General features: G+C 39.9%; 1 protein-coding gene across 1 annotated transcript in view; it reads right to left on the bottom strand.

The window, feature by feature from the left end:
• The window catches only part of LOC103029429 (thyrotropin-releasing hormone-degrading ectoenzyme), a 473,221-nt gene that overhangs the window by 37,902 nt on the left and 409,588 nt on the right, over positions 1-25,731 (bottom strand). Inside the window, exons 14-16 of the mRNA XM_022671576.2 lie at positions 23,171-23,318; positions 17,081-17,178; positions 15,726-15,833 (exon numbers count right to left, since the gene is read on the bottom strand). Coding sequence (XP_022527297.2) covers positions 15,726-15,833; positions 17,081-17,178; positions 23,171-23,318 — 354 coding nt within the window. The remainder of the gene's footprint in view (positions 1-15,725; positions 15,834-17,080; positions 17,179-23,170; positions 23,319-25,731) is intronic.

Here is a 25,731-nt window from a genome sequence, read left to right as displayed (position 1 = left end):
GGGGGTCCATCATTGGACTGAGAGAAGTAGGGTGGTAGATTTGACAAAATGGGTTGGTAAAGATGGAGCTGTGTTGTATAAAGTGACAAATCAAGGTTCTGTTGGGTATCTGATGATAATCAGGTTTGAGTATGGAGGTCTCGTGGTGAGCTCTATAATCCTGCATTAGCTGCCCCAACTGCTGGTGTGATGATTTGGGGAACAGTCAGTTACCCCTAGTAGTGATACGAGAGACACTAACAGCTCAGTGAAATTTGCAGAACATCCTGCAGCCGAAACTTCAGCAACCTATGAGTGTAGAGCAGGATCTACAGGTCCAGCTGCAACATATGTGGGTAAATGTGCTGCAGGATGCCATAAAAAACCTGTATACCTCCATACTCAACTGTATCTCATCTTGTATCCAGGCTAAAGGCTAAAAAATGGGATTAGAGCCTCCTTTTGTAAAGTTTTCCCAATTTAACGTATTCTTTCGCTCTAACATTGTAATTACTCTAATATATCATCACTACATTCACACATATAAAGCTTCATTACATTCCTACTATCAACTTCTATGGGTATCCAAACTTTAGCATGCCACTTTACATCTAGGCCTAAGTGAGGAACACTGTAACACAGAAACAGCAGGACGAACAGACAGAGAGAAAGAATATGTCAGGGAAGGACAACTCACTTTCAACACTGGTCACCTTATTAACTCTAACATCATTAGACACAACCGCCACATTAAACGCTCCTGTACACTCCCCCGAGATATGCCCCGCCCCCCCCCCCCACACCGACTCGCCCCAATTTCAGGTGAAAAAACCCTCAGAAGACTTGGACTGCTCTCATTTCTCCTGCCTTCTATAATCCTAGAGCAAGTTTCAGCTGCTCGCCTGCTGCCTTAGCATATTTCATCATAGGGGAATACATTAACATAGCACAGGCTGGACTAGACCCAAATAACACTTCAGATCGCTGACTAAACCGCCTCACGTCAGAACCTCCGGCCAATATTCATCAGTGTTACGTCCAGACAGTGGATCAAACAGCTTATTAACCAATCAATCAACCAATCAATCAATTATTCTGGAAGATAATGTGATTTCAACAGCTCTGATCATCATACTGCACAGATCTAACATTTAAAACATATAACTTATAGCATAATACTGCAAAATATTAGATTAAAACTTCTATTTTTCTCATTTGAGAATAGTATAAACTATTCCTAATGGTTTTCTAGACATTTGAACATGTTTATGTTGCATTTCTTGATTGCAGACCGTATAGAATTTCAGGTTTTAATGGCTTAAGCTCATTTAATTAATCAATACACATTTTAACCCACAAATCACTTTTCGTTTTCCATTTTTCAATTTTCCACTCATTTTCTATAAGGGAAAGGCCAGGACTGAAGGCATGTCAGTCTATTACTTGTACCCACTTCTTTCACAGCAATGCCGTTCTAATGTGTGGCGTGAAAAAGAAGTTGTATCAAGGTAGCATATGTTCCTCTAAGAACTTAGTGTATTTTTTTGCATTAATACTGCATCACAAAACTGTACTGACACACCCCCATACCATGACAGAACCTGGCTTTTAAACGTGTTGCTGATAACAGTCTGGATGGTCCATCTTTGGTCTGGAGCTCATATATTGGAATCCCCTTGTCTGTTGCCTGTTGTCTTTGGAGAAGCTAGGAGGAATAAAGAAATGAATGAAATGGAGGAGGAAGCTGGGTGTAATGGAGGTGGAGAGGATTTTTGGAGCTTAGTCGTGGCGGAGGCTCAGCTGGGGATGATTGCTCTGTTGAACATTGGCAAGGTCAAGTGCCAGCTGACGTCAGATCAAGCGGTGGGGATTTGCTGGAGCTGGAAGCTTGTCCATAAGCCTGAGGTCAGGAGCTCAAACCCATAGCTGTGAGGAGTCTCAGCGTTGAGATAAAGGGATTGGGAGAATCGCAGAGCTTCTTATTGCACTTTTCTGAAGAGTGAATAGCCAAAAGCTTTATGTAATACACTAACAATGAATCCACAAGTGAGCTCACTCTTATTCCAGCTTATTCCTCATAACAATGCCCCAGACTGAGTAGCAGGACCTCAGGTCATTAACTCTACAGTATCTATATAGCCTCAAAAATCCTTTCAGAGTGTATCTTTGTGCAAAACCATGAATCATGAAATACAATTCAAGTCACGAGTCTTTAGACTGTCAGATCATGTGCCTTTTGGCTGGAGTCTATAGACTAAATTCCTAGGAAAATTCCAAGTCTCATAAAAGTCCAGATCAAATAAGTATTTAGGCTAAAGTCCAAGTCAAATCATGGGTCTCTAGAATAAAGTCTAAGTCAAGTAGGCTAGAGTCTAAGTCAAGTCTTGAGTCTGTAGGCTAGAGTCTAAATCAAGTCATGAGTCTGTAGGCTAGAGTCTAAATCAAGTCATGAGTCTTTAGGCTAAAGTCAACATCAAGTCATGAGTTTTTTTTAGGCTAGAGTCCAAATCATGAGTCTGTAGGCTAAAGTCCAAGACATGAGTGAGTAGGCTTGAGTCCATGTCAAGTCATGAGTCTTTAGGCTAAAGTCAACATCAGTTCATACGTTTTTTTAAGGGTATAGTCCAAGTCATGAGTCTTTAGGCTAGAGTCCAAGTTAAGTCATGAGTCTGTAGGCTAGAGTCCAAGTTAAGTCATGAGTCTTTAGGCTAGAGTCCAAGTTAAGTCATGAGTCTTTAGGCTAGAGTCCAGGTCAAGTCATGAGTCTTTAGGCTAGAGTATAAATCAAGTCATGAGTCTGTAGACTAGTGTCCAAGTTAAGTCATGAGTCTTTAGGCTAGAGTCCAAGTTAAGTCATGAGTCTTTAGGCTAGAGTCCAGGTCAAGTCATGAGTCTTTAGTATGGAGACCTATTTAAATCACAAGTCTTTAGACTAAAGTCCATGTCAAGTCCAAGATTTTAGGCTAGAGTCCAAGTCACAAGTCTTAAGGCTGGAAGCCAAGTCAAATCATAAGTCTCTTGAGTCAAGTCCTGTGTCTTTACAATAAAATCCATGTCAAAAGTCTTTAAGATCAAGTGAGTTCAAGTGATAAGTCTTTAGACTAAAGTCAAAGGTCACAAGAATTAAAAAGAAATATGAGCATCAATTTTTATACTGCTGTCCTTTTGATACATTGATGTGTGATATAAAGAAAAGCTGCCAGATTCACATAAAAGGGTTTTGTATGTCAGTGACGAAATAAAACTCATAGGAAAGGTATATTAAACGACTTTCCATTACATGGATTTTTACATTAGAAAACAACAGTGGAGTAAAAGGCAGAAATGTGTGTATTTGATTTAAAAAGGTTTAAAATACAGGTCAGTTTGAACAGGTGAGTAAACCCTGCTCTTGTATCTGATGCCAAAGCCTGATACTGATCCGCAGAGTCGGAGTTCATTAAGGGAAGGCCTACGGCTGTTTGGCTGTAGAATCTTGGGAATTGTGGTAAGGTGGAATGGACACTTTGGCCGATACAGATTAAGCCACTGCAGGAGCACAGCCAATCTGTAATGAAGAATTTCCATTTGCAGGTTGATTGATTCTGAAACAGGGGGAAAGACCTGGCTGGGAAATTGGTCTTTAGTTTGGTCTGAAGGGAGGAAGAGCCGTTTTTATCCTGTCAGTTATCACAAACACTCGATAGCTGAGGAGTAACTCTAAACTCAGCCCCTACCACTCCAGGATTTATCTTGTTTTTGTGTGAAATCTGAGGAAATAGTTTAAAGATATTTTCAGACTGTTTCATCTATCTTGTTTATCCAGCAGATGTGGGTGTAGCGTATTTGAACAGGCAAATCGTTGCTTGTTTTTTTTTTTTTTTCTATATGTATTATGTTTAACATTTCAAGTTTTTATTTTGCCCTTTACCCAGTATATATATTATTACCATCACAGACACACAAAAACTTATTTTAGAATCAATGTGTGGATTTCTGACTATTTTCTGACTATATTTCTGTCACAATGTCACGTGTACCGAAAACGCCATAGAAGTTATTACCACCCACACTGGACAGAACAGTGCAGTGGGGAGTAATGATGGTGACCGGTGGTGTCTGGCAAGGAATGTCTGTGTGAACAGACAAGCGATTGTGAACAGAAATCACATCAATATTTAATGCAGGAGACCCTGTCTATATACTTTATAGGTCATTTCTGTTCTTTAGCTTCCATGGTACATGGCAAAATTCAAGAGACATGAAACTAGTACACTATATTGCCAAATGTTTTTATTCACCCATACAAAAAAAAAGGAATTCAGCAGCAGAGACATGTTCTCTGCAGTGAAAAATCTTGGTTCTCCATCTGGCATTTCATAGGCGAGTCTAGGTTTGACCAGGAGAAAAGTACATGTCTGATCACATTGTGCCAAGAGTAAAGTTTGGTGGAGGGGGGATTATGGTATAGGGCTGTTTTCCAGAAGTTAGGCTCGGACCCTTAGTTGCAGATTGAGGAGCAGATGATGTAAGAAATTTAGGTTAGATTTAATTGTGGCAATAGACCTGAGCTGATAAAAACTGCTTTTGACAACAGAGTTTATTTGGCTGCCGAACTTCAGAATTGAAAATCACTCCAAGGTTCCAAACTTGGGATTTCACAAAGACTGACAATTCACCCAGATTTTTCCTAATTAAATCACAGTATAGGCCACCGAGTGGTCCAGCGGTCTAAAGCGCTGCCACTATGAGCAGGAGGCTGCTCATGCAGCTTTGCCATCAGCAGCCGGCGTTCAGAGGGAGCACAACTGGCCTTGCTCCCTCCGGGTGGGTAGATGGCGCTCTCTCCCATCACACTTGAAGGTGGCGCCGGGCGGCACAAGGCGTCTGTGAGCAGAACCTAGCCGCTGTTCTTTCCTCCGAGTGTGCTAGCCGTTCAGGCAATGATTCATCAGCAGCAGCTCGAAAAAAGCGGGACTGACTTCACACGTGTAAGAGGAGGCGTATGCTCGTCTGCACCATCCTAGGGTCGAAGGTGCCACCTGTGATGGAGACGCACAAAAGGGGGGGGCACAATTGGATAGCCAAATTGGGAGAAAATGGGGAAAACATCTGAAATAAAATTCTATACAAAAAAAAAATCAAAAATTAGATCAGGTTTGTTTTCGATTAACTGGAGACGGTTATTGGTCATCCAGAGCTTAATCTCAACTAGACACTGGTTTAGCCACTCAAGTAAGCACAAATCTGAAGGCCTCATTGAGATGATGTAGAATTGTGTATCTATTTCTACTTCTCTGTATTATATTTTTTGTCTCTTTACTGCTGTAATCACCTTTACCCCACAACACAAATAAAAAAGAAAGTGTTGGCCCAAGTATTGACCCTTGAGGAAGCCAATATGAATGGCCGCAGCAAAAGACATACAATTCTCAACACTGACTCCAAAGGTTCTTTGACAGTAAAGAGTTAAGACCTAAACCTAAAGTTTAGCACTTCCCCCTCAAGACCCACAATGAGTTCAAGGCGACTAATTAATGAGTATGTTGTGATCAACAGTGTTGAATGCAGCACTGAGATCAAGCAAAAGCAGAATAGCACAGGTCCCAGAATCAATAGAAAGAAGCAGATCATTAGTCACAATAAAGAGTAAGGTCAATTAAGACACGGATGCACCAGTTTGGTGTGGAAGAACTTTACTGGTCGGCACAGAGTCCTGACCTGAACCTGAACTGCAAGCCAGGTCTTCTGATTTATCATCAGTGTCTGAATGCACAAATGCAATTCTGGAAGAATGATTAAAATGCATTCCCATAAACATACTCCTAAACCTTGTGGAAAGTCTTTGCAAAAAAGTTGAAGCTGTTATAGCTGCAAAGGGTGGTCCCACATCATATTAAACCCTATATATTAATGGAATTAGATGTCAATCAAGTGCAAAGGTATGTGTGAAAAGGCAGATGAGCGAATAGTGTATAGTGTCCCTGGCCTGATTCTTTATCACAGAACCTGAAACAACTCAGGCTCAATGATAGTGAGAGTGTTTGAAGTTAATTCTTTAAGCTGAATCTTCTGAAGTTTCAGAAGATGAGCAGTCAGTAGTGATCTCTCCAGGGCAGAAACAGATTTCCACTAGAAAAAGACTGACAGACTGATGGACAGACTGATGGACAGATGCTGGTGTTTGCATGTGAAGCTGGTATAAAGGAAAGTGGGTAAAAAAAAAAAAAAAAAAACCCGGGTCTCTGGAGGTTTAAAGGCATTAAAGTGAGTGAAGTTTTGTTTGTGCTTCTACATCAGCCAATAAAGAGCTGCTGATTTCAGATTATTCCAGAACAGCCTCGGGGGGTTTCGGCCGCAGCTCTGCTGAAACTGCTGCAGTAAGGGGTCATCAGAAATGTGAGGGATCAAACTGGGGAGTGGGAACTGCATATAGATTGAAGCTGTTGGTGTTTGGTTGGACAATGTTGTGGATAAACTGTAGCTGGTTGGGATTGGATGTTATGTGTTGGAATCCTGGAGTGATATAATTTCTATATAAACAATATTCTTGTGTCTACAATCACTGTCCATCATATTAGCTCCACTGTGATTAGCACTGATTATCATGGTGGGGGTGTATGAGGTGTTAATGTGTGTTCTGCTGATGGTATGAGTGGATCAGATACAGCAGAGCTGCTGGAGTTTTTAAACACTGTGTTTAATCACTCACTGTCCTCCACTCTATTACACACTCCTACCTCTAGCTGCTCTACCCATAGACTGTGTATAGCTGGACCGAGCATCGTCTCTCCAAAGTAAAGCCACCACAGGTCGGGCGCCCCCTGCTGTTCGGTTGAACAACTTTCAATCATGTTTTTTTATCTTCAATATACTGTAATTATACCTCCTTTATTTAAATGCAGCAGCTAGTGTAACCTCTGCTTATATTGTCCAATTTTTATATCCCCACAGAATTCGTTTCTAAAACGTTATTCAGCTCTATTCAAAAAGGTGTGGGTATTGTAAAAGGGCCGGGGTGGGACCAATGACTGTATGGGTGGGACCATAGACCATATGTGAGCTCTGTGGAGGCAGCCCTCAGGGGCGGGGTTATTTAAATGAGTAGGCTGTCTCTCCACAGTCTTTCTCTCTCCTCTGGTCTCTATACTGCGCAGACTCAGGTTTCAGGATCGCCAACATGGCGGAAGATTTTGGCTTCATTTTCATTGAATAAATGGGAACGGCGACACGGCGTCCATCTTTTTTACAGATACTCTGGTATGAGTGGATCAGATACAGCAGTGCTGCTGGAGTTTTTAAACACTCTATTACACACTCCTACCTCTAGCTGCTCCACCTTGTAGATAAAGTGAAGTCAGAGACAGAAGCTCTAAATCTGTTGATGCACAGTTTGTGTTGCTCATCCTCTATTCCTTCATGAGTGCCTGCAGGACAATAACCACAGGATGTTGCACGCAGGACGATGTTATACTGAGATGTATAAAAACTCCAGCAGCACTGCTGTCTCTGATCCACACGTACCAGCACAACACACACTACTCACATGAATGACCCACCATCCAAATAATAATAACAGCTGCTCTGTGGTGGTTTTCTATCCTGTGGGTTTCTGAGTATTAAAGAACATGGTGAAAGAAGGAGGATAATAATAAAGTATGCAGAGAAACAGAAGAGATACAGAACTACAGTCTGTAATTATAGAACTACAAAGTGTCCTAAATGATCAGTGGAGATGAAAAAAAAAAAACAGACAATAGGTGAAGAAACAATGGGTGATGTGGTCATAAAATTATGCTTGATTGTTATATATTGTATTATTACTAATGTAATGTGGATTGAAAGTTTAAAGTCTTTCCACTCAATTTCTCAGCTTGTGTTTATTGAGCTGCGATTCTGAAATAAGAAAATGAAAATCTAACAATCAGAACGCTCACGCCGAGCACGGAAGATCTATCTGCGGAGGCGTGAGGAAGGTCACCATAAAGCAATCACAGCAGGCCAGCTAACTTTCCGACATGTAATGGGATTAATGTTTTATTTACAGAAATGCTGTGAGAGAATTACTTGTGGGTGCCGATCCGCAGCTTTTCTCTTCAAATAAGCCTTGGTTTGTTTGTTTATTTATTTATTTATTTATTTAATAGAACACTCTGCTGACGGCGTTATAAGACCAGCTCGCGCCAATTTATCACCGACTCTGGCGGAGTGGCAAAACAACCCTTTAACTCGTGTCCTTGAAACAACAATGACGCTCGCTCTTTTGTTCCCTCTTACAGTATAGAGAGCAAATATCATCAGCGTTCCTCTGCACAAAAAAAAGCTCTGTCTGCTGCCTCCGATCCGGCAAATAAATAAAATAACACTCTGGAAAATCACTTTTTAATTAGATTGTACTCAGCCAAACAAAAAGAGGTTGTCCAAAAACTGACCTAAATGAACAATAATAAACTGAAAAAAGTTTTTTTAAGGAGTTTTAAAGAGTTTCAAAGAGTTTTAAAGACCTCAACACATTTTACGGTTAAAAAAAAATACAGAAGCTAGATAGTCTTTAAAAATGCATGTAAATCGGATGTTTGTTCATCATTACTTTGTAATGTGGACAAGAACAGTTAGAGAATTTTAAATATGCATATTGTTCTAATTATTCATACAGTTCCAAAACATTGGAACAGTTTGGAAAATACAATTTTTACTCAAAGGGCAAATTAGGGCTAGAAATGACTTTTAATCATGATTTGGTACAAAAGCAGTATCGACAAATGGCTCTTTGAGTGTCTCTGAGAAGTGAAGATGAGCAAAGGGTATCCAGTTTTTATCAAATGTGTGAGAAAATGAGGGAACAGTTAATAAACAATGTTCCTTAAAGAAAAAGTGAAACAGATTATTATACAGAAGTTGGACAATGAAACTGAAACACCTGTCATTTTAGTGTGGGAGGTTTCATGGCTAAATTGGAGCAGCCTGGTGGCCAATCTTTATTAATTGCACATTATTGCACCAGTAAGAGCAGAGTGTGAAGGTTCAATTAGCAGGGTAAGAGCACAGTTTTGCTCAAAATATTGCAATGCACTCACAACTTTACTGTACAGAACACAAGCTCTACAATACAGAGTTACTATATGCACTAATACCACTCACAACTTTAGTGTACAGAACACAAGCTCTACAATACAGAGTTACTATATTCACTAATACCATTCACAACTTTACTGTACAGAACACAAGCTCTACAATACAGAGTTACTATATTCACTAATACCACTCACAACTTTACTGTACAGAACACAAGCTCTACAATACAGAGTTACTATATAGCTCTTAATTAAGCAGTCAATGAATATACTATTTTAAAATAATTATAATCTAAAACATTAAATATTTTATATTATTAGTCTCTGTATTTATAGCTGCAAGGCTGTTTCTAGCTATAAAGATTTTAAGCAGACACTTCCAGTCCCCCAGGCCACAAGAGGCTTTCCATGAATATTGCATTGACCCTATACATACAGTACTGTGTGAAAGTTTTAGGCACCTGTGGGACACCCTAGAGGGTATAAACCCCCCAGTATTGAGCTGTGGAGAAGTAGAACTGTGTTCTTTGGAATTATGGAGGCTGAATGCAATCAAATCCTCACAGAAAGGCTTCAAAATCTATCAGAAAGTCTCTTTGAGATTATCATCTACTGTTTGTACTAACCTGTCCAACCTCTTATAAAATTCCAATTAAAAACAGATCTCTCAGAGGAAAAATTTGGGTAGTGTACCTCTTGGTGAGAGATCAACGACTGCTAAATATGAATCTACAATATACTCAAAGGCGTTAAGATAGGGGAAAAAAAATTGACTTAGAATTGAAAGTAAGATGGTCATTTCAATAAACTTCCCATTGTCTATGCCGTTCATCCCTCTTTCATCCATCACTGCCTTTAAAGTTGCATGAAAAAGTATTTTATATCCATTGAATAGAGTTGAGTTGGTTTGTTAGAGAACAATAGCTACATACCAGTATCATGAGGACAAAGGAACTCATCAGACAGGTCAGAGATAAAGTTGTGGAGAAGTTTAAATCAGGGTTAGTTTACAAAAACATATCCCAAGCATTGAGGATCCCAAAGAACAATTGTCAATCCATCATCCAAAAATTTATCATAAAAGTACTCTACAATTGCAAACCTGCCAAGACATGGCGGTCCATTTAAACTCAAGGAGAGCACTAATTAGAAAAGCAGCCAAGAGGCCCATGGTCACTCTGAAGGAGCTGCAGAAATCCGCAACTCAGTTGGTAAAAGCTGTCAACATAATGGAATGATAGGCAAAAATCTCAGTCTCTAGATGTGCAATGCAGGTAGAGCTACTCCAAAAGACTGGCAGCTGTAATTGCAGTAAAAGGTGGAGCAGTATTAGCATTAGCCGCTAACCACATGCTAGATCTTTCGCCGCTTAGAGGTAAGTATATCAGACTGTAACCTGCGTGTTTACAGTGTTAACCGCTTACCAAACACTCAGGGTTCTTCAGTGTAACGCTGTCGGCCAGCATTTACTAGCAGAAAAAGTATTCTCCAACTGCAAACGTAAAAAGACATGGACGTCAACACAAACTAACAGACTGAGAAAGGAGAGCTGTGGTCAGAACAGCAGCCGAGAGGCCCATGGTCACTCTGGAGAAGCTGCAGAAACCCACAAGTTAGATGGGAGAAGCTGTGAACATAATAGGATAAATGCTGAGGGCAAAAATCTTAGTCTCTAGATGCACAAAGCTGGTAGAGACAAACCCAAATAGACCTGCAGCTGTAATTGCAGCAAATGTTGGATCTATTAAGTATTAATTTGCACGTCCCACGTTTCAGGTTTTTATTTGATTAAAATTTTGAAAACCATTTCATTTTCCATATTTTTTTTCATTTCATTTCACTTCACAATTATGTGCTATTTTGTGTTGGTCTGTCACTTAAAATCTCAATAAAAAAGTTTTTTGGTTGGTGTAAGGTGATAAATGTGAAAAAGTTGGTATGAAGGGGTATAAATACTTCTGCAAGCCATTGTATTTCCAGTGGTGTAATGAACGAGAAACCTGGGGCCTCATGTACTAAAGGTGCGTACGCACGGTCAGAGGAACTAAATTTGACTTGAACGTGAGAAAGTGGGTTCCCCCACGGCACTTTCGTGTCGGGTGTACGCATGTTTTTTTGTAATTATGTATTGGGTTTTTGTCATTTGGCGACACTTAGAGGCGATGCATTAAAATTACAACTATTAAGATATCCTTTATGCACACATTGAAGTAATAAGCCAATATTGTGTAAAATAAAGTAAATTGATCAGACAATTTCATTGGCTTACTGAAGTAATCGTTCAATGTGTTTCCACTTAGCCTACATCATATAAACATGCATAAAAGTTTGCGCTGGAGTTGTTGGAGATGGCAGCGTTGGCATTATTGGAAAATATTGCTAATGGCCGAATTCACTGAGAGCACATTTTCCGTGACCATTATGTTTTTTGGCCCATGATGATGACTGGCTTATAAACCGTTTTAGATTTCCAAGAGCAAAAGAGGATAAGAAAACAAGCTGAGTGTGTGACGGGTGGCTTCTTGGTAAGCAACTCATATAAATGAAAGCATTTATTATCCATCCTAGAATAATACATTTAAACATGGGTAATTATTAGTTATTACGCTACGCGCCTTGCGACACTTTTATTTCTTGACTTGCATATTATACTCTAGCATATTATTATTGTTATTATTATTATTATTTTTATTATTATTATAAATTTATACTCTGCATAATTGAGGGAGGAGTCGTGGCAGGTGTGATGTTTTTGTGCATTTGCGCTTGATTTCAGGTTGATTGTGATGTACTAAGAGAAAGTATGTGGGATTCTGTCTACGCACGGTTTGATAAATCCGGATTTTTTTGCGTACGGAACTTCTCAGGTCTGAGCGTACGGAACATTTTATTAGGAAGTCCACGCAAGTCTTAGTACATGAGGCCCCTGGACTGGCCTGAAAAGAGAAACTGCATCATCTTTAAGAATGAAGGCTTCTTAGTAAGAGCTTAATTTCTGCCTTTGCCATGGAAGGACACTCTGCCCCAACCGCTGATGTGATGATCTGGAGAGCACCACATATGACAGTTGGTCACTCCTATTAGTGATATGCTAATGACACTATAATAAACTTTTGTTTCTGCACTGTTGGTCTCTTCGTACTTCTAAATCTTGTAGGACAGTGAACTCTGTGAGGTCTTTGTAATGCTCTCAATTATGGTTTAAATTTAAACTGTGAATAAGCACGTGTCCCAGTATATCATGTATTATCTGAGTAAATACAACAATAATGCACCTTCTTCTAAATGTTAATGGAATAATCAAATGTAATTTGCCCTGACAGCCCTAGTGTTGTTCTGGCCGGCACCCCCGCTACTGAATATTGAGGGACGTCTGACTGATTTCCATTCCCCCCCGAGCGTGAAGGGTGTGATCAGGCAATCTCTCTACATTATCACCTTCACCATAAAGCCAGAGGACAGAGCCATTCCTCTTTTACTGCGCGAGGTGCGCTGGGGGCTCATCCTTGAATATTGAATTAGAGCTTTTATTCTCCGCTCCAGAAGGCCGGGGGAGGTCAGTGCCGAGTTGGCGGGACCGGAGGAAGCCGACGGCTCGCCCAAACCGCCGGGCATGACTTAACTTAAAAAAATAACCCCCGCAATAACGCTGCTGGCAACTCCATAAATACTGAGGGCCCAGGGTTTTATCGCTGTTCAATACGGACACTCCTACCAACCGAGCAGCTCCGCCTCCTAACTCTGTACTCTCTGCTGCATTTTTATTAAATCAGTGAATACACTTTACACTACCGGTCAAAAGTTTAAGAACTCTGTACCTTGTTTTTCCTTTATTTTTGCCATTTGAGCTTTTTAGGTCCAGTCAATAACCAGAAATGGTAGACTTTGCAGTAACTTGCAGGGCCTTTAAGGAACTCCAATGCACTAAAAACTGGAAAAAGTCATTTTAGTATTGTAAAAAAAAAAAAATAACAATATTTTTCTCACTAGGTGCACTTAAACTCCTTTAAGTTCCCCAAAAATCCCCAGTGCGCCTCATAATCCGGTGCGCCTTATGAATGAATTCTACCAGCAGGTTGTAAAGAGCAGTAAAGTTATACAGGAGTTTCAGTAAAGTTTAGCAGTATTAGCATTAGCTGCTAACAACAGCTCTTGCTCTTTTGCCATTTAGAGGTGAATATATCGGACTGTAGTCTGGGTTTTTACCGTGTTAAAACAAGCTACACAGCAAAATGGCAAGTGTTCAATTAACTCCCACAGAGTTCATTTTAAGTCTTTTTTCAGGGTTTATATAGGTCCACACTCTTTGGAGTTAAATCAACACTTTCAAAATTACTGAACATTTAACACCTTACCAGAGTTCCTTTTTAGCTCACATTTGTATTTCTTTAACTTCCTAAATTGTTACACTAACACTGGAAAGAGTTAAAAAAATTATAAATGAAAAGAAGATTAGTCAATTGATATGACTTTTTATTATTGAATTATTATTCAGGACAGGTTAGCGTGTAATTTTCCATTGCATTTCTTAGTGCATTACCAACACTTTATCACAATTTACTGTACAAAGGATGGTAACTTGCTCTTATAGCCTACAATATATTGGCTAGACAAACAACCATTAAACAAAATATAACACAATACCCAATGGAAGGTAGCCCTGGTGGGCAAGATTTCACACTGATGGTAAGTTAGGATCTGGGGGACACACCCATTATGCAAATAACGTGTTAAACCGGGCGGAGTTTAATTAAATCTCTGTGGAGTTGGCCAGTATTCATTGGGGTTAGTGGGATTAAAACTGAAATATTCAACTCTGTCAAATAACTCCAACACTGATCACCTTTTAAATCTGACAGAGTTACACTTTAAAAGTAAAAATCAACTGCTGTTTAACTCCTGTTTTTGCTGTGTACATGGGACGAACTGCTAGCTGAAAGCTTGCTGGAACATTAAGGGTTCCTCAGTGTAGTGCAGTCGGTGGCATTTACTAGCACTAAGTGCTGCTAAACACGGTTAATTCTGCTGCTAACCACTGCTCCTGCTAACCGCTGCTGCTGCTAAAAAACGCTGCTGCTAACTGCGGCTGTTGACCATGCTGTTGAAAATATTGGAAATCTAAACTTACTGTAATGAAACGCTTTACTCACCCAAATAAACAGTTTTTAAAACACTCTTAATAATCCGGTGCACCTTTTTATTAAAATAAATTAAATATTTTTTTGTCTGTATTAACGCAGTGTAGGAACAGATCCACTTACTGCACACAGAGAACTCTGTAACTATTAAAAAGTATTAAAATTTGTCTTTTCTTTAGAGAAATTATAGATGAAGTCAGGAAGGGGTGAGTACTGTTTCCTACACCTTCAAACTCTCTCAGAAAACAGTGGACTAAATCTCAGTTTCAGCACTAAAGAGAAGACTGGTAGCATATGTTCAAAGGTTTGTGCACACCCTTTATAATTAAGACATTAAAGGATGCACTTATTGTTAAAACACACACACATAGCTTTTTTATCCCTTAAAGAGAAATACTGCTATTGCTTGTGCAGCTTTTTGGTTTATGGCACATTTGCCTACTAGTGCTGGGGTCCTGGGTTCAAGTCTCTATCTGTGTCTATGAATGGTAATAAAAACCCAATCCCCTAAAAATAGAGATGAAGTGAGTTGGGTATGAACTGTTTATGTGCTGTCTGTGTGATGTCTGTAACAATGCTGCTGACAACAACATAAACACTGAGGCTGGGGTTTTATTACTGTTTAATACGGATACTATTGTATTTAAAAATTTTAATATACACTATACTAAATATATTATATAACCACAACGTGTTCTGTATGATCAGTGGAGCTGAACAAAATATGGGTGTAGAAAAAAGGAGGTGGTCATAATGTTCTGGTAAGATTGAATACATGCATGAGTGTGTGTGTGCGGGACTGGTTGATTGTGAGCATGACTGTACACAGTGTATGTGTGTGTGTTTCTCTTTAAGCTCCTCTGTAGTTCCACTGGGAAAGCTCTCACTACCAGGGGGCGGAGCAAAATCTCTCGCCTTTGGGTAGAGCACTCATACACACACACAAACACACACACACACAAGGGCCTCTTAAGCTGTGTTTTAGTCATTACACTGTACTGCTGGCGTCTGGCGTGTGCCGGTGTGTGTGCCGGCGGATCAGCGGTGTGTCTCTGGGCCCGCTCTGGGAGAACACATTAGAGGAACAAATAGGTGTTGCCATGGACACTTGGCGCGCGGCGGGCAGGGCTGGCGCGTTCCCGAGCCAACTCTATTGATCACATCTCAAACTGTCAGCTCCAGCAGCAGCACCCGGCCCGCGAGCGTGCTCCCATGCTAATGCACCCACTCGCTAGCATTAGCGCCTTTCACCAACCACTGCTGTCCCCATTACACACACACACACACTCTCTGCACCTGCAAACACACTCGCTGAACAGCTCACTACTGTGCTTTAGATTACGTGATTTTGGTCAGTAAGAACTGATTATTGTTTTATTCATTCAGAGAAATGATCAAATAAAAAAAATAAAAAATGATGTGCGAATTATTTTACTGTTCACCTGGATGTTCTTGTTCAGAGTGGGAGTTTCTGACACTGGGAGAATAAACAGCTGGGAATGTTGGTCTTTATAACATCACTGGTTACCACTTTAAAATAAGGATGTGTGTGTACCTGTTCTTGTTGTTGGATATCCACTCGGAGATGAGGGTCACAGCTTGGCGGTGGCAGTGTTTATTCCCGAAACTGCAGGCCAGCATGATCACCTCCCTCTGCAGCTCCCTGAGAGACAGAACACGAGATACAGGTTCCTCACAGGTTCTTTAATAAAGACATTTCATAAAGTACTTTATTATAAAGAACTAAAAGGGTTCTACTATCATTATGAGATAAAAAATAGTATTATTATACCTGTTTTAGAACAGAAGTTAGAATAGGTCTAATGTTCATAAAGTTCTTTGCACAACACTATTTTTTTTATCAGTTTGTTTCAGTCCCTTACAATACGTGCCGTTTAAGTGCTGACTACAGATTAGTGCTAGCTTGTGCTAAATGACAAAATAGGAACAAGCTAGTTCATGTTCATTAACTGCGATAAAAGCACAAAACTAAATATTTGAATCTACTTGTATACTTGAATCTTCCTCATGGGGTCCCACTTTGACTTACCATAGATCCCTCCTTCAGACAAGGTCTACTCTGCCTAAGCCTGCTATGTACTTTTTGAAGTTCTTAACCAAAATTAAAATCAAAATGGGGGATCTTGAACTAATCTAATGGGTGTGGCTCTGGTGACGGGTAGTGCTATGCAGGTTTTTTTAATTGTGACGTTTCACAATAAGAAAGCCATCCAAATGACTCATAGAAGCATACCTAATACCTAACACCAATTTCTTTCAGCTGATTCACAAAAAAGGATTATTGGATTGTTTTATATGGACAGTAAAAATGTGTGCGATGCATCATTTTCAAATAACTGCAGTGGATAATGCTCCCACCACCATGCTTAACAGTTGGTAGAGTGTTCTTTCTCTTCCATGCATCTTTTTTTCATATTTGACCATAAAACATATTGGGAATTGGGAATGCCCACACCTCTATAAAGGTTATGAGGTGATATCTTGTGAGTGAGTTTGGAAGTTGAACACTGGTAAAGGTGCACATGATGGTAAGGATAGGTGATTTATGGGAGTTTGAAAGTGTCTGACAGTGGGTGCATATGAATGGGACGTTCCATTTTTCAAGTTGTGCAGGTATTTATAACACTCCTTCCTCCATAGTGACAGTGTGTACGGAAAATACACTCTAGGGACTAATATTACCACCCACAGTGGACAGTGCAGTGGGGGGGGGGGGGGGGGGTAATGATGGTGACCATCTGGCATCTGGCTAGAATTGTCTGCGTGAACAGACTGAACATATCCTAAAGGTAGGTGCAACATTCTTTAGCTTCCATTGGACATGACAAAAAGTCATGGGACACCATATTAGGTTGTGTCCCATCCCTGTTGGCACTAAGTGGTACTCACTCTGTCTGATAGGCGGCCTGCAGGAACGACCCATCGGCGGAGGTACTCGGCCAGCCCAGTTTATGGTACTTTGGTGCCACCTGCTTCAGCACATAGTCCTGTATAGAGAGAGAGAGTAAGAGAGAGAGAGAATCAGTATGGCTGGCATGTCATTGGCACAGACGCTGGTGCAGAAAACAATTTAACACATGTGGGTTTTCAATTAAACAGGCAGATTAGCCGCACAGTTTAAAGCGGGATTAGCGTGCGGTTTAAGAATGGTAGAGCTGGGCCGGACGCTAAGCCGAAGTTAGCGTAATGAGCGGTGATGAGTCAGCGTGGAGGAGAATAGAGCAGCGAGGTGATTGACGGCTAAATTGAATGCTGGTTATATGGAATGTGTGGGATGGAGGGACTGAATGGAGAGATAACAGTAATGAGGGACATGTGCATGTGCTTGTGCTTGTTTTTTACGCACTTTTTATATAAAGAAATGCAACAAAAGTAGTTTTTATGAAAAGTTTTTTTATGCATACATATACAATTAAAACAACCCCAATTAAAAAGTTGGTACGCTGTAGATGTAGAATGTAATGATTTGCAAATCTCAAAGACTTTGAGATATTATATTCACTTAGAACTTGCGATAGATGCGGTATGTGGTTTAATTGTCTTCATGAAATATATAAGGTTTTCCCTGAAATTGTCTGGATGGGAGCACATGCTGTTCTAAAACTTTAACATATTGTTCAGCATTGATACAGCCCTTCCAGGCTTTCTAATTTACCTCAGTCTGTTTTTTAAACAAGCTTTAGCTCAGATAAAACAGCAGTGTTTCTGAATGGTATGGACTTGGATGGATGGATGGATGGATGATGGATGATGGATGGATGGATGGATGGATGGATGGATGGATGATGGATGGATGGATGGATGGATGATGGATGGATGGATGGATGGATGATGGATGGATGGATGGATGGATGGATGGATGGATGGATGATGGATGGATGGATGGATGGATGATGGATGGATGGATGGATGGATGGATCCCGAATGAAAATTTAGCAGCCAGTAGCCGTTACACGACACAGTAGAAACAAACAATAAGTGTAGTACAATACGAGAGCACATTGAGGGATAAAAGACTCTAAACTATACAATTCTAAACTGAGACTTAAAAATATATACATACATATATAAATACAAAAACAGAAAATAGAAAGTGTGGAAGTAATCAGTCGTAGATATGAGGTAGTGCAGTAAAAGAATAAATTATAATGCATTCATAAGGCATTAAAAACATGGCTATACATATTTATAAAAATGTATAATTCATCATAGCCATGTTTATTATGCATCATGAACTGTGATAATGATTATAAATCATTAATAGCTGTGTTTATAACATGTTATACATCAATACCAAGAAACTCAGTCCCAGCTGGCAGACTGTATAATGACTAAAAAAAGCTTCCAACTTATAAACACACCCTCAATAATCCTATAAATATATTTTCAACCACTTATAAAGTATTCTTGCCTTGAACATAATATTAATTATAGTCAATTATAATGTATTATAACAGGTATGTGTGCGCTCTAAGTAAAGTGCCAGAGTTTCATTGTGAGACTACATTATTAACCTGGATTATAGTACAGTGAACTGTGTTCACAGGTGTCCCAATACCTTTGTATATACAGCTCTGGAAAAAAAATAAGAGATCATTTAAAAATGATGAGTTTCTTTCATTTTACCAAATTGAAAACCTCTGGAATATAATCAAGAGGAAGATGGATGATCACAAGCCATCAAACCAAACTGAACTGCTTGAATTTTTGCACCAGGAGTAAAGGCATAAAGTTATCCAAAAGCAGTGTGTAAAACTGGTGGAGGAGAGCATGCCAAGATGCATAAAAACTTTGATTAAAAAACAGGGTTATTTCATCAATTATTGATTTCTAAACTCTTAAAACTTTATGAATATGAACTTGTTTTATTTGCATTATTTGAGGTCTGAAAGCTCTGCATCTTTTTTGTAATTTCACTCATTTCTCATTTTCTGCAAATAAATGCTCTTAATGACAATATTTTTATTTGGAATTTGGGAGAAAAATTATCTGTAGTTTATAGAATAAAACAACAATGTTCATTTTACTCAAACATAAACCTATAAATAGCTAAATCAGAGCAACTGATTCACTCACTGAAGTTGTCTCTTATTTTTTTTTACAGAGCTGTTTCTAGATAAATGGGACATGCTTTGTCCTGACATTGCATTAAAACACCTTGTAAGTGTGTATGTCTGTGTGCGTGCGTGCTACGCTGTGCGTGTGTGTGTGTGTGTGTGTGTGTGTGTGTGTGGCTGTTCTCCAGACGGTCCGGGGAAGTGACACAGCAGGTAATGTTATGGCTAATTTAGCATAGCTTCTCTCCTTCATGCTCCTTTACCGAGACGAGGGAATGATTAAAATTAAATCCCGCTATGCGGAAATTGAATTTGAATGAACACACACACACACACACACGCACACACGCACACACACACACATACACAAAGAAGAGGGTGTTCCTTGCTGTAACAGGAGGCTTATTTGTTTAAACATAAACAAACAAAAGATTCTGTCACTTAAATCTATTGTCACTAAAATCCTGTATGCTGTATGTTAAGCCTAGTTTGATCTCAAATACTTTAGTCCTACAGTTCATCTTAAACTCGTCTTGATTCTATGGATCAGTTTCCCCAACAGGGTCTAAGTCTAGTCTCGGATTAAACTGCACTCCGAATCGAGATTTTCTATTAAAGGGAATATAATCTATGACTAGGCTTAATCTCTATCTGGGAAACAGACTCATATAGTTTTAGTGTAATTTCATGTTCTGCTCTCAGGGCTGTTAAACACACGATAATCTGATAATCAGCCAATCATGTTTAATCAGGTTTACTGGAGCAAGAGCACACACATCTGTACAGCCCACTCCCACACACACACACACACACAAACACACGACCTGAGCGTGACAGTGGCGCCACATTATCACACTCTGAGACACCTGGCTGAAACTAATCTCCTCCAGCTGTTTACTGTCCTACACCTCTCCCAACATCTGCTGAGAGAGAGAGAAAGGGAAGAGAATAGAGAGAAAGGCTGATATCAAGTGCGAGAGAGAGAGAGAGAGAGAGAGAAAAGAGGAGAGAAGAGGGAAATATTAGAAGAAAGAGGAAGAGAGATAGAGAGAAAGAGGAGTGAAAGAGAAGAGGGAAACAGATAGCAAAATAGAGAGAATATGAGAGAGAGTGAAAGAGAGCAACAGAGAGAGAGGGAGAGAGAGTGAGAGAGAGAGAGAGAGAGAGAGAAAGAGAGAACAAGAGAGAGAACAAGAGAGAAGAGAAAAGAAGCAAAGCAAAATAGAGGCAGAAAAAAGGAAGAGTGAGAAAGAGAGTTTTAGAGAGCTATAGAGAGACTAAAAGAAAGAGCATAAGAGAGATACAGATAGTAACAGAAAGAAAGAGAGAAAACAATAGAGAGAGAGAAAGAGACAGAGATGCACTTTCTTCTTCAGTGTGACAAATTGAAAGAAAACTTTTTTTATAAACAGATTTAAAGATTTAATCCCAAATTTTGAAAAAAAAAATTCACAAATAGAAAAATTACAAATCGCTCTGGGAGGGGGCACACCTGTCACAGACTGAGAGACAGAGGGTAACACACCACAAAAAAAACAACAACTCTAAAATTGTGAGGACCGACACCCCACAGAGAGTGATTATTATTATATAATTATAATTATTATAATATATTATAATAGTAAGTAATATAATAATTATTATAATAATGATAATAATTATTTTTGTTATAAATATTATTATAATGTCTGTTATGTATGTTCATATCATTGTTGTTGTTGTTAATAGTTATAATGCTTTGGAAACACTGTAACTCACAGTCACTCACAGCTAATAAAGGTGCATTGAATTGAATTGAGCGAGAGAAATAAGAGAGCGAGAGAGAGAGACAGCAAAAGAGAGAGAATAAGAGAGAGAGAGACAGAGAGAGAGAGAGAGAGAAAGACTATATATGTCACACAGCTCTTCTGGTCTATGTGGAAGAAAGGTATTGCCAATACAATAGGACCATCTGGAACTGATAAATCTAGATGAACCTATGGCCCGGAGCAGTGGCGTGCAGTGAATATAGTGGGTACCCCTTCTGCAACCACCCCCCCATACCCCCCCACCCCACCGCCAGCCGACTGACACATAGATAAATATTACAATAACAACATATTCTCTTTCTTGACTAAAACACATAAACAGCCCACAAATACAGCTACACACTATAAAAGTGTACAATAGACCCAACAATAAATGCTTCATTTTCCTACAAGTACAGGCGTTCAACAAAGATCACTCATTTGTATGTCTACAGTACACCAGAGCAGCCAAAACAGTAAGTACACACAAAAACTCACCAGTCAGGCGGCCTATGATTGTGAATTAGTTTCACATTGAAAGACAGCCTTTAAAAAGCCTTTTTTATATGATGTGACTCAATATTTGTCTCATTTACTGTTGCAATTCCATGATAGTTTTATAACTACTGAATTAATCCAGCATGATCTCCATTTATGACTAAGCAACTCCGTTTATGATTTAGCACAGTGCTGAGAAGGGGTTAGACAGCCATGGCCCCGCCCCCGGAGTGAAAATCATGAATCTGATTGGTTAGACTTGCTTCGACTTTGCTAAAAGACTCATTACTACACCCTTTCTCAAAATCAGGAGAAGGGGCACGCAGTCACGTGGGGGCAGAAGGCATTTTAAAAAGCTTTGATTGGTTAAAACCGCTGTCAGTCAGATAAGAGTCCTGTAGCTACTAAAAAAAAAACACAGACTAATGCTTTGAATTAGTTGCTGTTTTTTATTTTTATTTTAGTTAATTCATAAAATAAATTCTTACACTTTTAATAGCTTTGATATATATTTCCTGATTACAAATTATGTAATTATTTACATGCATTTATTGTCACCCCTTCTCTGAAGGGTTAGAAGGGCCTCACTGCACAACTCTGGCCTGGAGGAGTATAAACACCCCAGCATTAAGCTTTGGGAGCAGTCCCATTCAGTACTTCTGAGATTGACTGAGAGTTGGGATGCAGTCACCCTTAATTTTAGAAGAAACAAGGCATGTGCAGGTGTTCCAATACTTTTGGCCATATGGTCTGTATGTATGTGTGTGTAGATATATAGACGGATAGAAAGAGAGAGAGAGAGTAAGAGAGAGAGAGAGAGAGTAAGAGATGAAAGAGATGGAAATAGAGGCTGCTATCTGCTGCTATAGCCTCTGCACTACACCAAAGTGTGTGTGTGTTTGTGTGTGTGTGTTTCCTACACACACTGCTAACGTTAGATGAAACTGAGCTGACAGTGTGTGAATAAGCAAGGAATAAAACACCTGCCCTAACTCTAACACACGCACACACACACACACACACACACACACACACACACACATAAGCTCAAAAAAGCTACTGGAAGATACTGTAAACATTTACTGTAAACACACACACCTGCTCTCACGGCTGTTAACACTTAATGTATATCTCCATACCTCTAATAGGAAACACTGTAACTGATGCACTGCACACACACACACACACACACACACACACACACACACACACACACACACACACAAGCAAAGGCAGTGAGATCAGCAGCATTTACAGTGATAACTCTGTGGGAAGCCAAGTGTATACAGCAATTCTCTGGCTATTGTAGATAACAAGAAATAGAAACATACGTAACACGCTTAGAGGAAAGTGCTAACTACTAATTCTGTTACATCAGCTTACAGATGCCCATGCTAAATCATGGTGGAGAGGGAGGAGCATCCTACTCTACACACTATAAAAATTAGCTTCTTTCTAACTCTTTATATCCCCAGAGTACTGAACTCTGAGTTGTTTGAACTCTGAACGCTAGTCTCCACCAGAGGGCATTGTAAGAACAGTGCCATAACTGTGTAGCGCAATGCTAACCGGCTGACTGTCTGTATATTAGATTTCTGCCTAAACTATTGCTTTTATATCGATGAAGCTTCACCTACACTAAACAGGCTGTAGTCCTCGGTGCGGTCCAGCAGCTTGTCCAGCTGGTACAGGGCTCGGCTGGCAGCGTGCCAGGGCAGGAACTCGTTCTCCTCGGAGAGATAAGAGATGATCTGCAGCGGCATGTTCTGAGGAAGATACCCAGCCCTGAAGAGAGAGCAAGAGAGAGAAAGACAGAGAGAAAGAGAGATTAATCATTGGATCATCATTCTAGACTCATCAAACAATTCTGCAGTTTTTAAAATCCTTTTTTCGCATAAATAAATGCAGTTGTAGGGAAGCAGCATTTCAGTACAGCACTGTGCAAAACCAGAGACCCATAGCAGCCAACAACTACTCCACAGCAACACCATAGCACCATTGCATCAACCTATGAACGCCTTAGTAGTCAACACCTATTCTCGCGCAACACCATAGCATCCACCTATAAACGTCTTAGAAGCCAACACCTATTCTACCGCAACACCACAGCATCCACCTATGAACGCCTTAGAAGCCAACACCTATTCTCGCGCAACACCATAGCATCCACCTATAAACGTCTTAGAAGCCAACACCTATTCTACCGCAACACCACAGCATCCACCTATGAACGCCTTAGAAGCCAACACCTATTTCACAGCAACACCATAGCATTCACCTATGAACGCCTTAGAAGCACCCAAGATATACAGTGGTTCTTAAGAGTTTGTGAAATCTTTAGAATTTTCAATATTTCTGCATAAATATGACCTAAATCATCCGCTAATTTTGATGACTCCCCAACACCCCACCATATCCCACCTTAGGAGCAATACATATACATTAACAACACCTTAACAATTACATAGCAACATTTCAACTGCCAAGGTGTACCTTAGCAACTAACATAAATTCAATAGCAAAAAATCTTAAAGGAGAACTCCGGTGTAAAATGGAATTTTGGTGTAGTAAAACATGATAAAAAAACTTACCTTTGATGAATAGCCCACCTCCTTTCTCCCACAGCTTTCAGAGATCCAGAAATTTTAATAGTTTGTCCAAACACCCTTCAGGCTGGGAGACATGGGGCATAATTTACCCTGATTCGCCTTTTCCACCGTTATTCAGGCTTAAAGTAGCTCCACACCTCCTTGCTAGAATTCAGAGAGCTCTGACATTTAAAACAAGGCATTAACAACCTAAAAAAGCACAAGAAGCTTAGTAAAAACCTCGGTTTACATCCCATAATGCTATCATTAAGCTCCTGCCTCCTGGTGCCGGCTGCTACGCTATGCAGGGTCTATATATATACATGTCTACTGTATGAAATTATCAATCAAAGAAATATGGCGGCGCACAGAGCTGAAGCTAGCGTTATGGGATGTAAACAGTGGTTTTTAAATAAGCTTCTTGTGCACTTTTTAAGTTATTAATGCCTTGTTTTAAATGTCAGGGCTCTCCGGATTCTAGCAATAAGGTGTGAAGCTACTTTGAGCTGGATAACGGTGGAAAAAGTAATTTATCGGGGTAAATTATGCCCAGTGTCACCTAGCCTATAGGGTGTTTGGGCAAACTGTTAAAATTTCTGGATCTCAGAACTCTGGGAGAACGGAGGTGTGATATTCATCAAAGGTAAGTACTTTTACTTATCATGTTTTACTACACCAAAAGTCCATTTTACACCAGAGTTCTCCTTTAAAAATCACCAAGAAACACCTTAGCAACAAGCACAGCTATGCAATAGCATCATCTTAGAGCAACCAACATCTATATGAACCTAAATAAACACCTTAGCAACAGCGTATTAGCTATCCTATAGCAAACACCTCAGCATCCACTTTTCTAAGCAACACCTTAGAAATTGATCTTAAGCAGACTCACATTTTCTTATGGAAATGCACTCTCTCTAGTCAGTTTCTAGTCTGATGTTTTGACTGAGAAAAAGAGTGTATCCTGCTTTTGTTGGAGTTACTGTCTCTAGGAAAGCTTGTGGAGCATTGCTGTGTGGATCTGATTGAATTCAGCTGATGACTCCCCACCAACCCCCACCACCTCATCCCTCTTATGCCTAAAGTATTGGATGGAGCTCCATCCAATCATTCCAGAGAACACAGTTCCAATGCTCCACAGCTCAATACCAGAGGGCTTTATACCCCTCTATAGCCCACGCCCAGACTGGTATCATGCACAGTGCCAACAGCTTCATTTTTTTAGTTTATTTTGTTGCTTACACTTAAAGAAATGAATGCTGTATATTTGTTATAAAGGGTGTCCACAAACATTAGGAGAGATTGAGCCCAGCGTCTGACAGTAGAACAGATGTAGGACGTAAGCGTGGCGGCTGTGATGTGACGGCTGTGTGCTGAGCGGAGCAGCTTTAGAGTTAAAAGAATAAACGGGTGTTTTTTGGTGCTGGCAGGTTAATTTCATGCCAGGCTTCCTCACCGCGAGACACATGGCTGATTTAACATTTGTAAGAAGAGCTGGCGCTTCGTCTCTATTCAAGTCACAACATTATGGCAGGGGGCCGTATGGGCTCGTATACAGATTTGCGTGAAAAACCTACGCTGTGTCCTGTACGAAAAAAACAACAACAAAA

The sequence above is a fragment of the Astyanax mexicanus genome, chromosome 2 (assembly GCF_023375975.1).
Source record: "Astyanax mexicanus isolate ESR-SI-001 chromosome 2, AstMex3_surface, whole genome shotgun sequence".
Taxonomy (NCBI): domain Eukaryota; kingdom Metazoa; phylum Chordata; class Actinopteri; order Characiformes; family Acestrorhamphidae; genus Astyanax; species Astyanax mexicanus.
The sequence above is the reverse complement of the archived record's forward strand: the minus strand, read 5'-3'. Positions and strand labels throughout refer to the sequence as shown.